The 23,415-nt window shown below is 44.7% G+C and overlaps 1 protein-coding gene across 1 annotated transcript in view; it reads right to left on the reverse strand.

The window, feature by feature from the left end:
- The window catches only part of LOC144753322 (group IIE secretory phospholipase A2-like), a 92,328-nt gene extending 69,207 nt beyond the window's left edge, over positions 1 to 23,121 (reverse strand). The window contains exons 1-2 of the mRNA XM_078641059.1: positions 22,869 to 23,121; positions 13,986 to 14,051 (exon numbers count right to left, since the gene is read on the reverse strand). Coding sequence (XP_078497185.1) covers positions 13,986 to 14,051; positions 22,869 to 22,892 — 90 coding nt within the window. The 5' untranslated portion in view covers positions 22,893 to 23,121. The remainder of the gene's footprint in view (positions 1 to 13,985; positions 14,052 to 22,868) is intronic.
- Between the last annotated feature and the right edge of the window lie 294 nt (positions 23,122 to 23,415).

Here is a 23,415-nt window from a genome sequence, read left to right on the forward strand (position 1 = left end):
TTTTATAACAGTTCTGGCATCAGCCGAGCGCTGGTGTCTACATTTTAAGTGAATCTAGTCTTAAACATTAATGGGACGCATTGCTCCTGCTGGATTTTTGCGTATAGATAGCCTAATGCTTTCTAATAGAAGGGTCCTGGCAATACTCCGGTCGGTTCACGACTGCAATCTCTGTTGCAGTTTGGACAGCCCATTGCAAATTTGGAATGTTGCAGACTCATCCCCGGCCACCAGTATTCTGATTGTAATTCTTTCAGAGATTCCTTGATCTCTTGGTGCCTTAAACCCAATCCCATATGTGCCGCTTCAATCAAGAAGACTCTCCTGTTCGTGTTTGGAATTACTCTATCCCCCACTCCAGGGATTTGAGCAAAAGGAACGGAGTTTGCTTCAATTATGTATGTATTACTGAGTGGATAGTTCAGAGGTAATGCTGCATAGAAGCCTTTTAAAGACGCTTTTACCGCCAGCATGGTTTCTCCGTCTATGTATTTTTCTGAACGCTTTTTTGTGGCTATGGAAGCCGGTTGAGCTGCTTCCGCGTTGGCTCTGGGAGCCAATGAATTCCCTGCAATGTGATCACCATCACGTTGATGACTCAGTGTATGTATCACGTGAGTCTTTCGTAGTTCTTTCTGCAAAATAACTACCTGTTCCCAAAGCTTCTTATGCTTTATTGTGACACCTGTGTCATCTTTGTAATCGTTTTGAACCCAGTTCTGCAAGTCATTATTGTAAGACTTGACGCAGTAATGCGAATCGCACACTATTAGTGTGGGGAATTCGCGATCGGCATTTTCAAGCGCCATCTTTAAAGATCTTATTTCAGCTCGCTGAGTTGAGCAGTTTCTGAGTGATTCAGTTTTGGTAATTAATGGTCTGAATTTACCAAAGCGCCAGCAACCTTTAACAATCGCGCACGCTGCGTTGTAGGATTTTTTCTCTACATCGTAGTGTTGTGCAAATCTGTCCATGTAGATTACACGTGTATTGTTCGAGAGGCAGAATTCCAATTGGCAGAGGATATTCTTCTTCGTATTCTAGATTTTCTAGTTTTTTCATTTTCAGGTCAAAATAGTATTTCACGTCTTCTGCAGCAAGAGAATTTTCCCATTGTATCCATTTTGGATCTAATGCCACAGCAGTCAAATTGCGAAGGCTTGTTAATGCCTCAAGGGCTGATTCTGCTTCTAAAACAGTTATCCTTCTGCCTTGGGCTTGGGCTCTTTCTTTTGCTACAGCAGTTTGAACCGCTATTATAATCTTTTCAGTAGAACTGAATTTCATTTCAGCTTGTGTGTACAAGTGTGATTTGTAAGCTATTGGTACCGTTTCTCCCTCATTAGAGGTCAGGTACGTGAATCCGCATCTTCCTGGGATGACTCGGATTACAAGGTTGTGTACGTTTTCGCGAGTTTGTAATTTTGTTTTAGCTAACATGTCTGTTTGCAATGATCTTAAATTTTCTGTATGTTTCTGAGTCCAATTTATTGGTTTAAAATCAGGTTTTATTAATTCATAGAGAGGTTTAACCCTCTCTGCATAATCTAGAATGTATGTTCTTCCGAAATTCAGGAAACCTAGTATTGATTGTAAGTTCTTCGGCGTTTTAGGTGCTTGGAGTACAGCACACTTCTCTAAGAAGTTGTCTGCTAGGCTTTTGCCTACACTTGATAATTCATATCCTAAAAACAAGACAGTTAGATGGGCAATTCGTGACTTTTTAAAGTTGAATTTGTAACCCTATGCTGTGAACCCAAGCATTATGGTGTTCACTCTGTTCAAGTGAGTCTACAGGTCATCATCTGTGAGATAGATGTCGTCTACATAAGATAATGCTTCATCATCATATATTTGTAGTAACTCTGTTACTCTTGCTGAGAATAATCCTGGGCTATTCTTGAATCCCTGTGGGAGTCGACAGAAGTTTTTTTGTGACCCCATTATTGAGAAAGCGGTCAAATACCTGCTTTCAGGTGCAATGTTTTGACAGAAGAATCCGTTAGAGATGTCTAATGTCGTTTTGTATTTTTTGCGCACGATGTTATTCATTAGTGCTGCACTGTGTGAGTTTTGTACTGCAAATGTTTTGCAACAGGAGTTTAAGTGTCCGTAGTCCAAAACTAGACGATATGAATCGTCTGGCTTGGAGACAGGAAACAAAGGATTGTTCATTTGTGAGGTGCATGTTTCAATCACCCCCTGGTATTCAAGTTGATCTAAAATCTCCCTGACTTGCTTTTTAGCTTCTTGTTTAACTGGGTACTGCCTTTGTGCAGTGGGTTGACATTTTAACTGGATTTTGTGAGGAGGAGAATCCTCATCCCATCCTACATGATTTTTATATAATGCAGGAGCTTGGGCCACTGCCCATTTTCTTGCATATATGGATTTTTTATGAGTTGACATATGATTTGAGAAGGCAGGCATAATCATTTCTTCGCCATGAGGGCACTCCTTGACAAAATCTGGTGGCCAGTCTTTCTCAGCTAGAAGGATGTCATAGCCTTTCGAAAGGTTATCCCAAAAGAGACCCCTTACTTTCCTGGTCTTGTCCCCCTCTATACGCAGTGTTATTTCGTATGTTTTATGAGGTTTGCTAACTCTGGAATCTGCCTGTTTCCACCTGAATGTATTCATTTGTGTCCACTGTCTCCAGAAGATTCATCAAGATCTTGCGAGCTATGGTCACTTCTGCTGCGCTGTCTAGCATTGTCTGGGCCCACTCTCCGTTTTTCAGTTGTGTCCTCAGTATCCTCGGCATGTTTTATTATTTTAATACTGGCTACCTTCTTTCTTGGAAATTGTAATTTTTTTACTTTGATGAGCAGGTTCCTTGTCTTTGGACTTGACGTGCTCTTCCCTGTGTTCTGTAATAATTACAACAAGGGGTGGTGATGGACAGAGTCTCTGAATTAAGCAGAATACTCTCACCCAGTCAAGAGATCAGGGCTAGATCCAACACCGTTTTTTAGCTCATTGCACCATCCCAGTTTCAGAACCTGGCTGTATGCAAATTAGTCTGTCCCTGGCCCAGTGCATCATGGGAACAGGGCAGACCAGACTACAAAAGCCAATTCTTACACTGGGAAGGAAACAAGCTTCCGGGGACCGGTTTCTGGCATTTCAGCCGTCTTCGGCCCGGCTTGCTTGAATCCTGATGGTGCAATGAGCAAGGGACTCACATCTGAGTATACCCTTCCACGCTTAGGGTGGACAAAAATAATTACAACAAGGGGTGGTGATGGACAGAGTCTCTGAATTAAGCAGAATACTCTCACCCAGTCAAGAGATCAGGGCTAGATCCAACACCGTTTTTTAGCTCATTGCACCATCCCAGTTTCAGAACCTGGCTGTATGCAAATTAGTCTGTCCCTGGCCCAGTGCATCATGGGAACAGGGCAGACCAGACTACAAAAGCCAATTCTTACACTGGGAAGGAAACAAGCTTCCGGGGACCGGTTTCTGGCATTTCAGCCGTCTTCGGCCCGGCTTGCTTGAATCCTGATGGTGCAATGAGCAAGGGACTCACATCTGAGTATACCCTTCCACGCTTAGGGTGGACAAAAATAATTACAACAAGGGGTGGTGATGGACAGAGTCTCTGAATTAAGCAGAATACTCTCACCCAGTCAAGAGATCAGGGCTAGATCCAACACCGTTTTTTAGCTCATTGCACCATCCCAGTTTCAGAACCTGACTGTATGCAAATTAGTCTGTCCCTGGCCCAGTGCATCATGGGAACAGGGCAGACCAGACTACAAAAGCCAATTCTTACACTGGGAAGGAAACAAGCATCCGGGGACCGGTTTCTGGCATTTCAGCCGTCTTCGGCCCGGCTTGCTTGAATCCTGATGGTGCAATGAGCAAGGGACTCACATCTGAGTATACCCTTCCACGCTTAGGGTGGACAAAAATAATTACAACAAGGGGTGGTGATGGACAGAGTCTCTGAATTAAGCAGAATACTCTCACCCAGTCAAGAGATCAGGGCTAGATCCAACACCGTTTTTTAGCTCATTGCACCATCCCAGTTTCAGAACCTGGCTGTATGCAAATTAGTCTGTCCCTGGCCCAGTGCATCATGGGAACAGGGCAGACCAGACTACAAAAGCCAATTCTTACACTGGGAAGGAAACAAGCTTCCGGGGACCGGTTTCTGGCATTTCAGCCGTCTTCGGCCCGGCTTGCTTGAATCCTGATGGTGCAATGAGCAAGGGACTCACATCTGAGTATACCCTTCCACGCTTAGGGTGGACAAAAATAATTACAACAAGGGGTGGTGATGGACAGAGTCTCTGAATTAAGCAGAATACTCTCACCCAGTCAAGAGATCAGGGCTAGATCCAACACCGTTTTTTAGCTCATTGCACCATCCCAGTTTCAGAACCTGGCTGTATGCAAATTAGTCTGTCCCTGGCCCAGTGCATCATGGGAACAGGGCAGACCAGACTACAAAAGCCAATTCTTACACTGGGAAGGAAACAAGCTTCCGGGGACCGGTTTCTGGCATTTCAGCCGTCTTCGGCCCGGCTTGCTTGAATCCTGATGGTGCAATGAGCAAGGGACTCACATCTGAGTATACCCTTCCACGCTTAGGGTGGACAAAAATAATTACAACAAGGGGTGGTGATGGACAGAGTCTCTGAATTAAGCAGAATACTCTTACCCAGTCAAGAGATCAGGGCTAGATCCAACACCGTTTTTTAGCTCATTGCACCATCCCAGTTTCAGAACCTGGCTGTATGCAAATTAGTCTGTCCCTGGCCCAGTGCATCATGGGAACAGGGCAGACCAGACTACAAAAGCCAATTCTTACACTGGGAAGGAAACAAGCTTCCGGAGACCGGTTTCTGGCATTTCAGCCGTCTTCGGCCCGGCTTGCTTGAATCCTGATGGTGCAATGAGCAAGGGACTCACATCTGAGTATACCCTTCCACGCTTAGGGTGGACAAAAATAATTACAACAAGGGGTGGTGATGGACAGAGTCTCTGAATTAAGCAGAATACTCTCACCCAGTCAAGAGATCAGGGCTAGATCCAACACCGTTTTTTAGCTCATTGCACCATCCCAGTTTCAGAACCTGGCTGTATGCAAATTAGTCTGTCCCTGGCCCAGTGCATCATGGGAACAGGGCAGACCAGACTACAAAAGCCAATTCTTACACTGGGAAGGAAACAAGCTTCCGGGGACCGGTTTCTGGCATTTCAGCCGTCTTCGGCCCGGCTTGCTTGAATCCTGATGGTGCAATGAGCAAGGGACTCACATCTGAGTATACCCTTCCACGCTTAGGGTGGACAAAAATAATTACAACAAGGGGTGGTGATGGACAGAGTCTCTGAATTAAGCAGAATACTCTCACCCAGTCAAGAGATCAGGGCTAGATCCAACACCGTTTTTTAGCTCATTGCACCATCCCAGTTTCAGAACCTGGCTGTATGCAAATTAGTCTGTCCCTGGCCCAGTGCATCATGGGAACAGGGCAGACCAGACTACAAAAGCCAATTCTTACACTGGGAAGGAAACAAGCTTCCGGGGACCGGTTTCTGGCATTTCAGCCGTCTTCGGCCCGGCTTGCTTGAATCCTGATGGTGCAATGAGCAAGGGACTCACATCTGAGTATACCCTTCCACGCTTAGGGTGGACAAAAATAATTACAACAAGGGGTGGTGATGGACAGAGTCTCTGAATTAAGCAGAATACTCTTACCCAGTCAAGAGATCAGGGCTAGATCCAACACCGTTTTTTAGCTCATTGCACCATCCCAGTTTCAGAACCTGGCTGTATGCAAATTAGTCTGTCCCTGGCCCAGTGCATCATGGGAACAGGGCAGACCAGACTACAAAAGCCCTGTGTTCTGACCGTCCTCTTCTTTCCGATTTCTGCGAGGAAGTTCGAAAAGATCGAGAGGGACGTGTATCAATATCTTGATATCTATCAGGTTTTTTCAGATTATCCCTATTTCTAAGGTTGTATCTTTTCTCAGAGGGCTCCCTCTGGGGAGACTTGTTTCCTCGGTCTGACATTTTATCAATGTCTGGATGTGGTGTGTAGCTGGCTAGAACCGGCCATGTTGCTCCTGGTCTCCCTAGTGGACCGAGCCTTGTGATGTGATTTTTATGTTTTAGGGCGCCTTTAAACCAGAGCAGGTGCTCTTGGTAATTTAGTGGGATTTCAACCTCCTCGAAAGGAGTGTATTCCTGCGGAGGTTCCTCTATTTTGTAATAGTGGAATTCTTTTGTTACAGCGTTTGCTGCTGGAAAGTGTATCCATGAATAGAATACCTCTGTCTGCCGATATTCATGGGCCTCTACCACGAATATGACTGTACCACCTCGTGATGTCAGTCCATTTTCTATACGTTTATTAGTTATTGTTCTTCTTATGTTGACCGGAATGAATATAGCATTCGGGCATTTTCTTGGATAGCTGTGTCATCTAACAACAGTTGAGACGCTGTAGCATCTCTTTCTTCGTCACCTTCCGGCATTTTACTGACAAAATTTTTTTTTATTGCAGAGCAAGTTTCAAGGAAACAAAGATTAGGTGCACAATATTTTGGAACACTGTATCCTTCAACATTGACTAAACCAAAAACTATACATAGGAATCTCTTCCTACTAAGTTCCGGCGGATTTTAACCTTTTACCCACTCCAGACGTCTATTGGAGTTTTTACGGGAAAAGGGTCTGTGTGAAAAAGCACGACTGAGTTACTCTAGTGTCTTGCGTTAGATTATCGCCTTACCAAACGTTGGGCGCCATGTAGTGTAGTTCCTATATTCCCAATAGGCTCTGCGCATTGGAATAATATAAACAGCAGTGTAGACATAGGACTCAGGTCGACTAGGTCTACTGACTATATTAGACTTAATTAGTTTTGCCAGCTAGCTCAGAGGTCACTAGAAACTTTCTCGAATGAACAAGGAGGAGTTTAACTACCCTGGATAGACAAGAAGGGATTTGCTTCTGACAACCATAAAACATGACAACTTTGCTCCCTCAGAATAAGAGTGTATCTCTAGAGTCGTGTGAAAACAATAGACAGCTATTTCACTCAGTCAATTGTGCATACTTAGTTTCACCAGAGTGCAGAGAAATAGAGAGACGGGCGTTTTCAATAAAAGGTGTTATTTATTGATCAGTCTTCTTTCTCATGCAAGAGAAATGAATTGCCATCATTGCAATACTTATCATAAAGTAAAGTGTGTACAGTAAAAGAAGTATTATGAAATAATACTGTAAAAGCATTGATATGGTTTCTTAGCCATATGATACTTTAAAATGGATAAAATATACACATACATAAAAACATTAACTAACGTACTCAACTGGTGCTTCTAGATACGCCTACCCCGGTGTACCTGACCTAAGCCTAATATGTGGGAAGGAGTAAGTAAGTAGCAGTTTAAGTTACGTTGGTTTTGCCAAGGAATCTGAATCAAGAATTCTCTTTAAGGGTTTAGTTAGCTCCGCACCTGGGTATTAGAATGCAGGAGGTCTGGTATCTCTTTCTCAGGACTCGATATCCCAGCAACCCGCAAGGGCGGCTGAAAACACCGGAGCTGGATTTTCTTGGCTGGAGAAAAAGACAGCGTCTTTCTCAGTGCGTCAAAAGGGAGGAGCGGCATCCGTGGGCTCTCGCATCAGCTCGGCTCTCGGGCAAGTAGATAGCCGCGCTGCTCCAAACCACCGCGTGTTTGCTTAAGGCAACGTTGGTATATTTATACCTGAAAGGTGCCAGGTTTGACGTAAGGTTGGACATAAGACGTCAATAAAGTTGTCACTAAGAACTGTCCGTTCTTTCAGTGCTCGCAGGAGTTCTAGGACAAATCAAAACAGAAGCATGGGGATTTCCCAGGTTGCTGGAGGTTTGGTTTGTTTAAAGAACGCGTTGTACTTTCTAGGAGTCTAGGGAAGTAGCCTTGCCTGATTTGGACTGCATGGGCTATGACTAAATATGGATATGATTCTTTTGCCTTTATAAGGATATTATTTATTATAACCACATAAGGGCATAAATCAGGAATATCGAATTAGGATCCTAGATAGAAACACAACACTTTGGTTTGCAGTGCTTAACAAGATAGGATCTCATACACGTGAACAATCTATTGTGTGACTGTGTGAGGAGCTCCAATTTCCCATTAGAGGACAAAATATTCTCTAACTCTATTATAGAGCTATCAACATCTTTGTTAATGCTACCCAAGGACTCAGGATTTTCAATTATTCATGACCATTTGAGCCATCTCATATATCATTGGTGGGGACTACATCCTGGGAATGTGATTCTGCCTCATCGCATGAGTTGTACTTCCACCATCCATGCGTTACACACAAAGGATTATGATCACTTTCAGGGCGATCCCTTACATCCATATCGTCAATTGAATGCCAAAATGTTCGCACTAGCGAGAATATAATCTATCCTACTCTTGATGTATCCATTATTAAATCTATTTGCCCCTAGTCGATCTAGGGGCATCCTGTCATTTAGTGCCCTTAGCCCCTTTTCTAAACAAATAGAATTAATCTGAATGACCGCCTCCATCCTTTTTTTTACTGGATCAAGTTCCAGTTTTGAATTCCCCACTGAGCATCTTCTTCATCAGTGAGGTGCCAATCTGGAGTGGCAAGTGGTTCAAAAGTTATGTTTAGATCACCCGCAAAAATAACGTTGGTGTCCATTGAGTAACGGTCGAGGAGGTTATCCAAAGCCACTCAAACTTGGGACTTGCCCCCTCGAGTTCCCCTCACATAGAGGTTGTAGGTGTCAATGTTCTTTGAGGTGTCTAGATTTAATCTTAGCACCTGAATAACATTACTCTTAGAAGGAAGTTCCCTGATGCTTACACCTATTTCTTGGCGAACCCATATAGTTTAACCACCTGCAGGCCGACCTTTTTCTCCTTTTACTGCTGAAACCTAATAGTTTAAAAAACCTGCACAGTATTGTGGTGTCAGGAGCCATGTCTCTTGGAAAAGACAAATATCAAAGCCAGTAATAAAAGCAAGCCATTCCGGAGACATACATTTTGAACTCAATCCTGCGATGTTCCACAAATCAGTGAGCCCCTTGTGGGTGCATAGCAAGTATGCAATGTTTCATAAGTGGGCCCTGGGGGATTATTACTAACCTCTTGCTGGTACTCTAGATGGGGAGTATGCAAAACTCGCATTTGGGTAGACTTTACAAATCTGTTAGTACAGTGGGAAATTTGTGGCTGAGTGGCTACCCCTGGGGGCTACTGAATCATCAACTCCACCAAGGCATAGCACAGGCTCTCCCACCAGTCAGTCATTGCAGTCTAACGTGGAGCTACCCATCCTGCCTGCCACAAGCTGCCCAGGATGGTGGCTAGACTGGCTGGTGGGCGGAAGCCTCCTTAAATGGACAGAAGAATAATTAGGGGGAGCATGTTCTGAACTTGAGGGTAGATACGTTTTCAGCCAGCTCCTCCTTCTGTAGAGTTAGTTCAATACAATCTGAGCGGTTGGTGGAGGAGATAAGCCTATGCGCCTTAATGATGTCTTCGCTGATCACAGATCGACATCCCCTTACATGACGTATCCAATGGATCGCCTTGTTGGTCAGAGAATCTGCACTTTTTATGCTTTTGCTAGGATCCAGCTTTGGAACGTTCACCATATATATTTTATGGGTGTTAAATGCTTTTACTATGTTCAGGTCCCCCCTCCCTTCAGCATTACTGTACTGATGGTTTGTAGATATGCAAGTATTCTTGCTCCTATCGATCAGTGAGTACTTTCTTTGTGCTTCCACATTTCGGGCCTAGCAATGTTTGATGTGGCAAGAGGTATTTTATTTGTAGTGGAGAATGATAATATACGTTTTTCCTGCCAGTGGGGCTATAATAAACAGCATCTCCCTCTAAACCCTAGAGCCCTGCGAGATCTCTTTTAATAATTCCTGGGCTTCATCCAGATCGGAAAACATAAAAAAATGTGCCCTCAGCCAAGACCCTCAACTTGGACTGCTGGGTGATGGATGCTTGTGCCCCATTAGCTTTAAATAAATGGAGGATCTTCACAAATTCTTTCCTCCTACGCGCTGCCACAGCGTTCATATCGGAAAAAATGTGACATTTTACAGTCTCATTCAGTGCAAATTGTATCTGCTGGATTGCTTTAGACAATACCCTCTCTTTTACACGATAGTCTGCAAAGTTTAACAGTATTGTACATGGTAACGTAGAATTCGGAAACGGGCAGGCAGGAACGCAATGAGCCCTGGTGATGGTGAGATCGCCTTCAAACTCTGGGATGACCTTTTTCTTTTGATAAATGAGTTGACCCACTGCAAGGTTTGGGAACCCTCAATTCCTTCCGGAATTCCGACTATCCGGAGATTGGCCCTCCGAGAGTGGTTTTTTAACTTCTCCAGTTTGTTCTCAAGGGCATGCTTGCTTTTAACTACCGCTTTGGCTTCTCCAATTACGATGGTAATCTGGTCCTCTAAGGCTGAAATTCTGGCTTCTGCCTCCTGAAGTTTAACTGGAAGGGTTGACATTGTCCATTTGATTTTCTCTAGGCGTTGATGAAGAGAGGCAAGTTCAGCTTTCTGGGTTCTTTTCAGCTCACGGACCTCCTCCAGAATTAAGTTTAGCATATCTTTGACACTCATCTGAAATTCACCAACTGGTTCCATATTTGGGCTAAAATTAACATGGTGAGGGTCCACAACAGAAGAAAAGTTCCCTCCAGAAATCCCCTCAGGAGACATCAAACCAGTAGAGGGTGCAAGCTCTTGTATGGGAGCCTGAAGCTGAGTTGATAACTTGGCTTGAGGAGTCGATGATGTAATGAGGGCACTGGAGGTGATGACGGCCTGTCCTGATACTTCAGGTATTTCCGAGGTTCCTGGATGTCCTACTTGTCTTCCATTCTGAGTGGTCAGCAGAGTTAGAGATGTTGTCTCATCCTGATTAGGTATTTGGCCCAGGGATGTCTCATGATTGCAATGGGGCCATTTTTCAAATTTGCTTGTGATTTTACCAGACTCCAACGGGTCAAGTCTACTACTGCTGGTGTTAGAGCTGATGGAGATATAACACCAGAAGGATCCTCAGAGAGCTTGAGGGCAGAGCTAGAGCTGGGAGAGGGGGACTGCAGTGTTGCTTTTTTCAAAAATAATGCAAATTGTTTTGCTACTTTTGTCACTTTCGCCTTTTTAAGACCTTCGGACCCTGAGATCTCCTGTGGAGTTATTCAGGCATAACTGAAGCTATGTTTTTATCAGCCACACCTACCAAGCCCGCCTGATCCGAAGATGCGACAGAGGATAGTTCCTCCTCCTCTGAACTTTCAAGTGTAGAGTCAAGGTCAAGCAGATTTGGAGCGTTCTCCTTACAGGCCAATCGGGCTGCCTCTTTTACCTCCTTAGCCTGGACTCGGCTGTAGTTCCGCCGGAACTCCTCCTTTTCACTCCTTGCCGCTCCTTACAACCCCCCGAGATAGTATTGAAAGTGCTTATAGATTATGCCTCTTTTATTTATACAGATTCTCCCAAATGAGGCATGAAGTTCGTGAAATTCACACACAGTTTCTCCCAGGGTCCAGGGTGCAGCGTGGAGTTGAAACCAACGTGTTGCAAACTGCAAAGGAGCGGAGGACACACCCTTGCGAGGGAGAAACAAAGTGGAGCCAGAATCTATCCTGTTTGCCCGTTATAGCAGGCCATGCAGGATACAAAGGTTGTTATAAATGTTTACAGTCCCCTTATCAGTTCAACTTTCAGGTACACAGTCACAATATGTGTCAGCAGGGGCTCACAGCTTATGCCCAGACCTTGGCATTATATAGCTGCAAGGAGGAAATAGTGCTCGTACATCAAAGCAGCCACCACCGCCGCCACCGTGGCCTCTCTCGCCTCCCTCTCCTTACCTTCAGCGGGCTCCATCCAAACCTGGCAGGAGAACGTAAACGCTTCTGTCAGAGAAGCGCTCCGGAGTTCAAACAGAAGAAAAGACACCACGGCAAAGAAAAGGAATATTCCGCTTCGCTGCTAGGCCCCCGGCTCAGCTGCGATACCGCAACCCTTCAGCAGGGCCAAAGGAACGAGAACGCCAGCCTCCCACACGCACGCCAGTAACAATCCACTCTTGCTGGGGGCGGGGTTAAGATCACCTGTGGCTACGCGGCGTGGTACTCGGCAGCCATACCCGCAGTGATGACCATGTGGACAGTAGATTGACTAAGTGGAACAGAATTCTTTATTATCTCCAAAGATTATACGATCCTGACTTTGAGCCCCGCTATGTGACATTAGCCTAACCATGGAAGTTAGATTACCAATCAATGTCCTCAGGGTTCCTATTTCGCCCCGAAGTGAGTACACCACCTGAATTACATCCTGTAGACCTGGTGTATGGTTTACAACTGGCTCTACATTTAAATCTGGTGGTGAATCAGGTAGTTGTGTGTTACTCTCCCCCTGGGTGTTTGACAATATGGCATACCTATTAGAACAGGATACTGTAGGTACGTGAATTTGGGGGTGGCTACCTTCAGTTAGAGGTGAACTAGCAGTGCTAGCAGCCGAATCGCTCGCCCTCGCTGGAATCATTCCTCTTTCGCACCCAATGACCTTCGCACCTTTTTTATGCATCACAAACATAGCAGGAACAGCGGGACCCTTAAGAGGGCTTTCCCTCAACAATTGTGCTGTGCTAGGGGGGCTTGTCCCTATCTAGATGCAAACTTGGCTCAGTTACTAGTATATCCTCACATTCCTCAATTAGTGTATCTATTCGATGAAGGACACAATTGCTGCCGGCATGCTTAGTTGACTTTCTAGCCTTTTTCCCTTTATGAATTCTGCCAACCTTGCCACCATCTACCCCCCCCCTCCTCCACCTTCCATGTTCTTTCTCTTTCCCATGACAGTAAAATGCACCCTAATTTATAAATGGACTTCGCAGATTTGCTCCGCTATATTTCAGGCCAAACAACCAGTACCTCTTATGTCCGGGATTAACTCTCACCGTGCTCCAACTCCAGATGATAGACAAAAGACGAAAGTGAGGTCGCCCTGCCCTGCCTCTTCCTGGCAATGATGGGCAAAGGACGCACACATCCTGCGCCGCCGGGGGCGAGGCAGCGCTTTAAGCACGATGGCAAATGACTCCCCCTCACTAGCGGCAGCTGCGGGCGGCGCACTGCTCTCTTGAACTTGCAGTCCCCTTTGCTGCTGGTTGGTGCTGCAGGGCAAAAACAAACAACGTCTGTCGTGCCCTGGGACTCTGGTCCCACCAGGGCTGGAAAGCAGATAAAAGAATTCCCCTTGGGCAGTGGGGCACTGAGATGAGTGAAAGCAGTGCAGATTGTTGTCCTGCGCCTCGGGGGAGAGGCAGCGCTTTAAGTGCGATGGCAAATGCCTCCCCGCTCACTAGCGGCAGCTGCGGGCGGCGCACTGCTCTCTGGGACTTGCAGTCCCCTTTGCTGCTGGTTGGTGATGCGGGGCAAAAACAAACAACGTCTGTCGTGCCCTGGGAATCTGGTCCCAGCAGGGCTGGAAAGCAGATAAAAGAAACCACATTGGGCAGTGAGGCGCTGATGAGTGAAAGCAGTGCAGATTGTTGAAGGAATCATCTCTGCATGATATTTAATGTGCATGCCCTTTTATTTAAAACATATACACGCAATGCTGTGTAAGGAAATAGACCTGCATGATTTTTTTTCTTTGTTTCCTTTTCTTTTTCATTTGCTCGGACATGACCCATGAGGAAATAGTCTCTTCCTTGATATATCTCGTGCCTGTTTCCATTTCGAATGTGTACCTGTTGTTCTAATTGGGATAAGGCTGGTAATACGCGTGGGGACTACAGTGAATCCCTGAAAAAGAAGAGAACTAATTTTGACTGACAAAGGTTGTTTGATGGTATCTTTCTTTACTTCCCTTTACCTCCACTTCAGGTGTGGTGACGGTAACTAAGATTTAAGGAGAGGGATACTCCACTTACCGCTGCTTTCTTCTTTTTTAAGAGACTCCCGGGAAACGTCATCCTGACCACGTTGGGAAAACCTTCCTATAAAGAAGAACAGAGAAAGTGCCTGAAGCAAAACCACACAGAGTGTCCTTATGCTTTGAGATTGAATGAATTTTATTACCTTTCAAGACTTTCAATTGAGAAACATATTAAGCCTCCTAGATTCTGTTTTCACCCATCCCGCCCACAATGCTCTTCAAGTACAAAACTTATTCTAGACTCATGCACACACCCTTTACTATGGCACAAAGTTTTGTGTGCGGCACTCGGCAGCAAAATTCTGCGTCGGCGCTAAAGAGGGGAGGAGCGAGCCATATCTCTGTAGATATGACCCTTTCCTGCTCTCTCCTCACGCCACGCAACGCGGCATATTTGGCTGCTGCACTGTGTTGCGTGAGAATTTAGTAAATCTGTCCTGTGTGTCTGGTTAACTTAGAATGTTCACATTGTTATTATAGCAATCTCTTACATTTACTTTTCTCTTTGGCATGGTATGCTGGGGCAAACAAATGAAAAAGAGCCTTAAGGTCATGGCAAAGTCTTCTGTGGTCTGCCTGCCCATACTGCGCACAGGTAGAAATATCTGAGACTAGTGTGCTTGGCAGCAAATGAAAGGAAAGGGGAATGGGAATCCTGCGATTGAGAAGAAGTACCTCAGTTTGCTTCAGTCCAAGGGGAAGTGTCAGACGAAGAAATGGGAGCCATAATGATGAACATGTTTTGCATTTCGATGTGATGAGATTCTGGTGGTGCAGCATGAGCGGTCCATTGTATGACAAGATGTTGTGCACAGGAAAGCAGTTTAGCACATGTTCAGGGAGGAAAGAGCGCCTTGGAGCAAATTGGGCAGTATTATGGTCCCAAGATCATTCTGTGCAAGTAGGTTTCATTAACACTTCCACGCTCCCACTCAAGATCAACTTGCAGTGGGGGTATCTCTTTATGCAGTGGATGATGCAGAAAGATAGTTTATTAATGCATTATGACCTTTGGGATTGGATGTTGCAATGGCAGAAACACCCCAATCTTGGCAGTTCCTCTTCAGTTAGTCAGCAGTCTTCACAGCAGAGATTCATCACAACTGACCAAAGTGTTTCTTCCAGCGAGCTCAGGCACATAATTGGTTCAAAATCCTTCTACATCCTTTTCATCATCAAGGGCCCTCTTTACGTTGTGGAAATCTCACAACTGTCACTAGGTTTGTCATATAGACTTATAGTCCGCTGCCGAGAGCTATATCGGTTTTAAAGACCCTGAACCCGAGTTATGGGCCTATAATGAGGGAGTGGGCCTTAAACAACCAGCATAGCCTGAGGCAGAAGGGCTGTAAGACTATTAGAATATTCCACCCACTAAGGGGATATCCACCAGTCTCCACTAAGGCTAGAATTTTCTAAATTAGAAAGGGAGAAACATGAAGACAAGCATTGAAATGTTAGAAGCCCCGGAAGTACTTCATTGTCTTCAATGGAGCTTTCAATATTCCAGTGTTCAAATTTAGATTTCATCCAAACATTAATTGCTATACTTTTGCATTATCTGCTCAAATTTACACATAAGTCTTCCACTGAATTTGAAATCTAACTTTCCTGAATTTAATATATTACCTGCAAGTAATATAATATTAGAGGTTTGTACACTTTAGTTGCTTTGAACGATTTGAGGCAAGTTTTTGAAAATTCCTGCTCAGTTCTAAATACTAATTTCTCATTAGATGAATGGGAAATGGGACAGATGTATGACGTATTCAAGCATGCTTTTACAATGCATGCCATTACAACGTGGGCAATACAATGAACAAGTCATTACCAAATGATCCATTACAACGCAATTCGTTACAACTACTTGTCTTAGGGAAGTGCTCTAGTTTGGAAGAGTATATTTTACTATTCCAACTCCAGTCTGTGCAACAGTAGGGTAGGTGTTGGATTTAAAAAGCAACAATGAGTTCCCTAAAGCAAGCCATTGTAATGACTTGCATTGTAATGGAATGCGTGGTAACGACTCATTCATTATAGTGCCTGCGTTGTAATGGCACTGCATTGTTCTGTTTGTGTTGTAAACGCTGTTTCCCGAATAGGACTTGCAAAGATAGGTAGCGGCCTCAAATCGAGGTTCTCCTTCTGCTTTTGAACAATCTGACCCACAATACTGTATTAACACAATCACAGGCTCATATATAACCATCTTCAAATATTGTTCTAACTGATCAACAGATGGAACTATGGTACTAAGAGTGTTACAAATGGATGATACTATCCCAATAAAACAATCAGATAAAAGTGGAAATGCAGCTATATTTTCCACATCTGTTTATGTGAGAGAAGCATATAAACTTCTAAGCGATACATGTTATTACGTAAATTCTATGAGAATAGTACTGCTTATCCACAGGAAAAACCCTAATCCTTTAATTGAGTTTTGGCTAAACAATACGACTATTGCTGAGCAACATAAATGCTATTTCTGCCAACATCCTGCTCTTTCAGCTCTATGTTTCCTCCCTAAGACACACAAATCATTAATCTCACTCAGGGATGAGCTATTGTGAAAATTGGAAATAAAACCAAGGTGAGGAAACAACAAAAAATTCAAGAGAGACATAGGAGCCTTTAAAAATGAGAGAAGATGCTTTGACATGCTTCACATGGGAGACATGAAAGGAATCAGCCATAAGAAAAAAGAGGGTTCACAAGTGTATCTAAGTTCTGACATAAATTCATCTCCTACTTTTTTTTTTTAGATCGGTTTCTTCTGCTATGCCAGTCTCAAAGACTTGAAGAGGAGAGATGGTATAGACTAAGAGGTAGCAAGCACAAAGTGAGAAGAGTCAGAGAAAGAGCTGCCTGTGACACAAGTCAGGGTAGAAGTTAGACTCTAACAGGAAGAAATATATGTTCCTGTCTAGGTGCCTATACTGATAGATCAAAATAATACAGTAGCTAATCTATCACACATTACTTGAGAAGGGGCGAGCAGGAAAGGGCTAATCCTACTAAGATATGGCACAGTCCTGCTGTCTCCATAGCACTAGTGCACAATGAGGCTGCCTCGAGCCATGCACACACCTTTGCATCATGGTGCAAAGGTGTGTGCATCATGTCTAGCCTAGGGTTTGTATAGGGTTTGTACTAGAAGGGTACCCTTCCAATAAAAAATACTGGGGCAGATTTATTTTAACTGGCGCATCCCCAGAGATGCGCCAGTTAATGTGCGCCACAGTGCGCCACAGCTCCGCCACCCATGGTGCGCCGCATTTACAATGCGGCGCACCATGATGCAAGGCAGGGAAGATGCGTGACGCATCTTTCGGCGTACGGGCGGCGCATTTCTGGAGTTATGTCGCAAGTGCGACATGACTCCTGCAATGCACAGGGGCCACCCCTACAATGCATGGTGCGTCACCCTTACGCCTGCTTCAAGTAGGCGTAAGGAATTGACGTAGAAAGTGACTGAGTGAAATCTCATAGATTTCACTCAGCCACTTTTAGGAGGCGTTCCTGCGCAGGAACGCCCCCCCCTGCGCAGGAACGCCTCCTTATGGCGCAGGGCTTTCCAACGTGACGCATCTCCTAGATGCGTCACGTTGTAAATAGGGCGCATTGTTTGCGCCGCCGTTGCCTCAAATTAAGTGACGTAATTGCGGCGCAAAGAGGCGCAAGGGCCTCATAAATCTGCCCAACTGTGCCTAGACACACTTTAAAACTATTCCCACTTTACATGAGTGCAGCACACATGCAAAATCACTTCTAGTCTGGAAGATTAAAACCCCTTCTCCTTATCATGTCTGCTTCGAAGAGGTGTTATTTTTTGGCGAGAAACCTTATCTGCTATTGTTAGTAGAAAGAGCTTTGTGTTGCGAACCATGGGCCTCATTTATGAGGCCTTGCGTCACTTTTACGCCGCCGGTGCGTCACTTTTTGTGACGCACCAGTGGCGTAAAAAATGCACCTTGTTGCACCATATTTAGAAAGTGACGCATCTAGGTAGATGCGTCACTTTGTAAACCCCTGCGCCACATTATACCTGCGCCAGGTATAATGTATGCAAAGGGGGCGTATTGACGCAAGGAAGGGTCGTAGAAGTGACGCGGTGAAATCTATGAGATTTCACTGCGTCACTTTTAGGACACCGTTGCGTCAAAATCTTGCGCCTGCCTCACAGCAGGCGCAAGACTGACGCAGGCCCTTTCAGATGGGGCTTGCCCATGTGAAAGGACGCATTGCTGGAGTTGCGTCACTTTTGTGACACACTCCAGCAATGCGTCACTTTTGCGCTTACAGATACGTCAGAAATACTGACGTATCTGTAACTCCTTGCAACATGATGCGTCATACATTAAATATGACGCATCAGGAATGTCGCACGGAGTGCGCACTGAGAAGTGACGCATCGCTGTTTTCACGCAGCGATGCGCCACTTTTCATAAATGAGGCCCCCATGAGGGGATGCATGGGAACGCCCATGTACTAGCTATGAAGCATCCCCGTGACGCAACATGATGCAAAGTACAGCACAGTGCAGCTTCACATTATTTTCAGGCAACTTCCCATTTCAAAACAGTTTTGCACTGGAAAGAACATTTAAAATAAACATTTGAGCTAGTATGCAAACCCGGAGCAAAAGTGTGTAAATCTGCCCCAGAGTTTTGAATAAAACTGAAATGAAAGTGATTTACTTAGGATTAGCTTTCTGCTCATAATCTACTTCTGATTAACCTCAGACTAGAGTAGATGTGTATAAATAGGTAAGGAGATCGAAAATGTGGACATTTACAATTTACCCGCACTAGTTGAACCACAAAGTGAAAAATTTCTGACTAGTTCGGAAGATAAGTAGGACCGAAAAGTTATCTATTCAGATATGAACCAATAGTGAAAGTAATTTTAATCCACATTCAAGATACATGCCACATTACCCCTTTTCATGAGGTAGTCATAGATGCTCTAAAAAGTTTAAACAGAAATGTAAAAACAAATGGACATATGGCAACATATCAACTGTGGATAGAAAATACTATAGAATCGTTAAGAAAAGATGAAATATAATTAGTAAGCCATGATAAAATGAGAAATGCAGTGGTGAGAACAAATGAACAACAAATAAACGTGTCTGAATGCCTACTATCTTGTTATGGAAAAATGGACAGGAGTGAGTCTTTGGAGTAACAATACTCGTACAAAAAATTTCTAAGTAGATGGAAAGATGAGAGCCTTTTATAATATGAGGAATGTAAATTCCTGAGGCAAGATACACCCATTCCACCAATGCCATAACTTTTACCGAAAACGCTAGTGTGTTTCTAATTCCTCCAGCAACCCGATAATATTAGCTGTTGGAAGTATGTTAAAAGAAAATACATCTATATATATCGATAACTTTTTTTTTACCTCTAGTGCCGCATATTTTACCATCTTATGTGCAAGATAGTACTGACTTTCTTAAACGAGATTTTATTTTGCCTGGAATCATCAATATCTCTTTGTGACAATGGACTTGAATTCCTTAGTAGCATTATTCACAAAGATGGTCTGTGGGCAAGTAAACATGTCTTAAGTGTCTGCCTTCTCAATTAGCTACCCATGTATTGTTAGATAGATTATTGTACACTGGAATATAAAGGCCTCTCCAAAAAAAACAGACAGGCTGCAAATAGTGAAAAACAAGGCAGATCGAGTGCTTAATTTGTGCCATCTTTTTTTTCCGATGCTCGGTACTGTCACCTGTTTCTCAACAACAGCAATTTGATAGTCTACCACATAGAGGTGCTGTCTGATTATTTTTTAAATGATCACATCAACACAGTACTTTATTTAATACTTTTAAAAAAAATGATACCAGTGAATCCAGTTTATCTTAACAGCTTTGGGGGTCCTGGAATAGTTCAAATTGTTACATTGTTAATGGCTGGCACCTGTACTGGCATTTGTCAGGGATGGCAGTGCAGTTTGCAAAGGCCTCCTGAGAAATGTGTTGGGCCCTGTCACATGCTTATTTACAAATTAAGCACTGCTTAGATGTAAGCTTAAAATGAGAAAACATCAGCATTTTAATAAAGGCACTGATTTCCTCTCCACAAAAGCATAATTGAGGCCATAGTATTTTGCATCATTGCCATGGTCTTCCCAGAGCACAGTCCTTCATTCGTGACGTTGACTCTTAACATTCAAAATTATTCACCCAAAAAAAAAATCAAGCACTTTAAACATAGAGGCAGTGAACTGGATGCAACGTTCCAAACTGAAGAACACCCTCAGTGTGTCAATAAGGACATAACCATTCTAACTAAACTTCAGGAAAGATGCTAAAAAGTGAACTGTTTAGGAAAGTTCAGCTGAGTTGAGGAACAGTGTGACAGTGAACGAGAAAAATACCAATACCAGAACTTGACCCACAATTGACACCACCAAATGGATCCATTATCTCGGGTATACCTCCCCGCTCATCCCTCTGAATTTCCACACCGACCCTTTTTACATTACTATTCTCGGGAAAGCTTTACCAACCGACTTCATCCCCCTTCTGCACTAAGTTTCTCTTAATATGTCCATTACCGTCCATCACTCCTCTTTCCAAGCTCCACATGACATGAATTTCTGCATGAAAGCACACTGAAGTGTCTGCAGTGCGACAGCATGTGCTGATTTATAAACTTCCTTAAAAAAGAAAACATTTACTTCAATGACACTGCACCTATTCCTTTGCCCCAAGGGCTGCTGCCGAATCCCATTGCCCCATGACACTGTGCACATCTCTTCAGCCCATTGCCACAGCGCCCATCCCAACAGTAACATGATTCTTCATTTATCCCATGATAGTCAGTAGAACTGCAGCATCCCACCCACAGATGACACTGCATTCATCCCATCACACTCAGTAGCACTTCAGCCATTCCATCCACGGTATGTAACCTTTACAACAAAACTTTTACAACGACCTACCATTACAACGCAACTTTTACAACGCATACTATTACAACGCATTGCTCTGGGGGGCGCTCTAGGATAGGGAATAGGTTAATTTACTATCCAATAACCTTCCCTACTATCCACGGGGACCGGAGTTGGAATAGTGAATTAAACTATTCACTATCCAGCACCCCAAAGCGCTATGCGTTGTAATGGTATGCGTGGTAAAAACCGCGTTGCAAAGGTAGGCGTTGTAAAAGTATGTGTTGTAACGTCATACATCCCCATCCACAGATGACACTGCACTCATCCCATCACACTCAGTAGCACTTCAGCCATTCCATCCACAGATGACACTGCACTCATGCTATCACACTCAGTAGAACTTCAGCCATCCCACCCACAGATGACACTGCATTCATCCCATTACACTCAGAAGCACTTCAGCCATTCCATCCACAGATGACACTGCATTCATCCCATCACACTCAGTAGCACTTCAGCCATTCCATCCACAGATGACACTGCACTCATGCTATCACACTCAGTAGAACTTCAGCCATCCCACCCACAGATGACACTGCATTCATCCCATTACACTCAGAAGCACTTCAGCCATTCCATCCACAGATGACACTGCACTCATGCTATCACACTCAATAGAACTTCAGCCATCCCACCCACAGATGACACTGCATTCATCCCATTGCACTCAGAAGCACTTCAGCCATCCCATCCACAGATGACACTTCACTCATTCTATCACACTCAGTAGCACTTCAGCCATCCCATCCACAGATGACACTGCACTCATGCTATCACACTCAGTAGCACTTCAGCTATTGCAGCTATGGCACCCACAGATGACACTGCAATCATCCCATCACACTCAATAGCACTTCAGCCATTCCATCCACAGATGACACTGAACTCATGCTGTCACACCCAGTAGCACTTCAGCCATCCCACCCACAGATGACACTGCACTCATGAAATCACTCGGTAGCACTTCAGCCATCCCATCCACAGATGACACTGCACTCATGCTATCACACTCAGTAGCACTTCAGCCATCCCACCCACAGATGACACTGCATTCATCCCATTACACTCAGTAGCACTTCAGCCATCCCACCCACAGATGACACTGCACTCATCCCATCACACCCAGTAGCACTTCAGCTATTGCAGCTATGGCACCCACAGATGACACTGCATTCATCCCATCACACTCAGTAGCACTTCAGCCATCCCATCCACAGATGACACTGCACTCATGCTATCACACTCAGTAGCACTTCAGCCATCCCACCCACAGATGACACTGCACTCATGCTATCACACTCAGTAGCACTTCAGCCATCCCACCCACAGATGACACTGCATTCATCCCATCACACTCAAGAACACCTCAGCCATCGCACTCAACCGAACACACTGCACTCATCCCATCACACTCAGTAGCACTTCAGCTATTGCAGCTATGGCACCCACAGATGACACAGCACTCATCCATCACACTCAGTAGCACTTCAGCTATTGATGCTGTGGCACCCACAGATGACACTGCACTCATCCCATCACACTCAGTAGCACTTCAGCCATCCAATCCTCAGATGACACTCATGCTATCACACTCAATAACACGTCAGCCATTGCACCCGCTCATGACACTGCATGCAGGCTATTGCCCCAATTAAAACCGTAACAGGCACTTTATTCCCAATAAAACTGCACTCAGCCCACTGATCCACTGACACTCCATTCAGATGGCTTCAGTGACGCTAGACTGACTAATCTTGTTATTTCCTACCACAACCCGTTCACCCTTTTGCTCCCAATGGCAGTGCACTCATTCTGCGTTCCCAGTGACACTGCGTTCATGCTATCCCTCCCCACCACACTACAATCCCCCCTGAGTGGAAGTGTCCGCCTCTCGCACGCTCACCAGCTCTGGCTGCAGGGCCCCCATCACGGTGGGGGCAACAGACCGGCTTTTTAATCCGCAGCAGAGGGCAGGATCTCACGTGCAGGCCGTCCGCTCGGTTCTCTGTGAACGTCAGCAAAGTAAGAATGCCTGTTTATGAGGAAAGAGAGAAAGATGAACAGGAAGAGAAGAGTCGCTGTTTGTATTCCTTGGAACTGAGAACAGGACTTGGGCTCGGTCCAGGATCCAGGTTCCTGTTACTCTAACGTTACTGATACATACCAGCCAACTTGAAGAACATTCTCACCGTGTGAGGAGGGGGGCGGGGCTCCATGCCACAAATTTCTGTTGAACCCCACCCTCCCCCAAGCACCCTTCTCCTCCTCCCGCCCAAAAAAACTTGCTGAGGCTGATACCGAGGTCCTGGTGTTTTCACACCCCTTAATAGACGTCGGCATTGCAAAGCCTCGAAAAACCAGATGTAAAGCCAGTAGTTTTCAGCTCGTTTTTCCTTCCACCGAGTGATATCTGCTCCTCACCGGAGACCATGTGATGGGAACCGATGTCG

The sequence above is a fragment of the Lissotriton helveticus genome, chromosome 5_1 (assembly GCF_964261635.1).
Source record: "Lissotriton helveticus chromosome 5_1, aLisHel1.1, whole genome shotgun sequence".
Classification (NCBI taxonomy): Eukaryota; Metazoa; Chordata; class Amphibia; order Caudata; family Salamandridae; genus Lissotriton; species Lissotriton helveticus.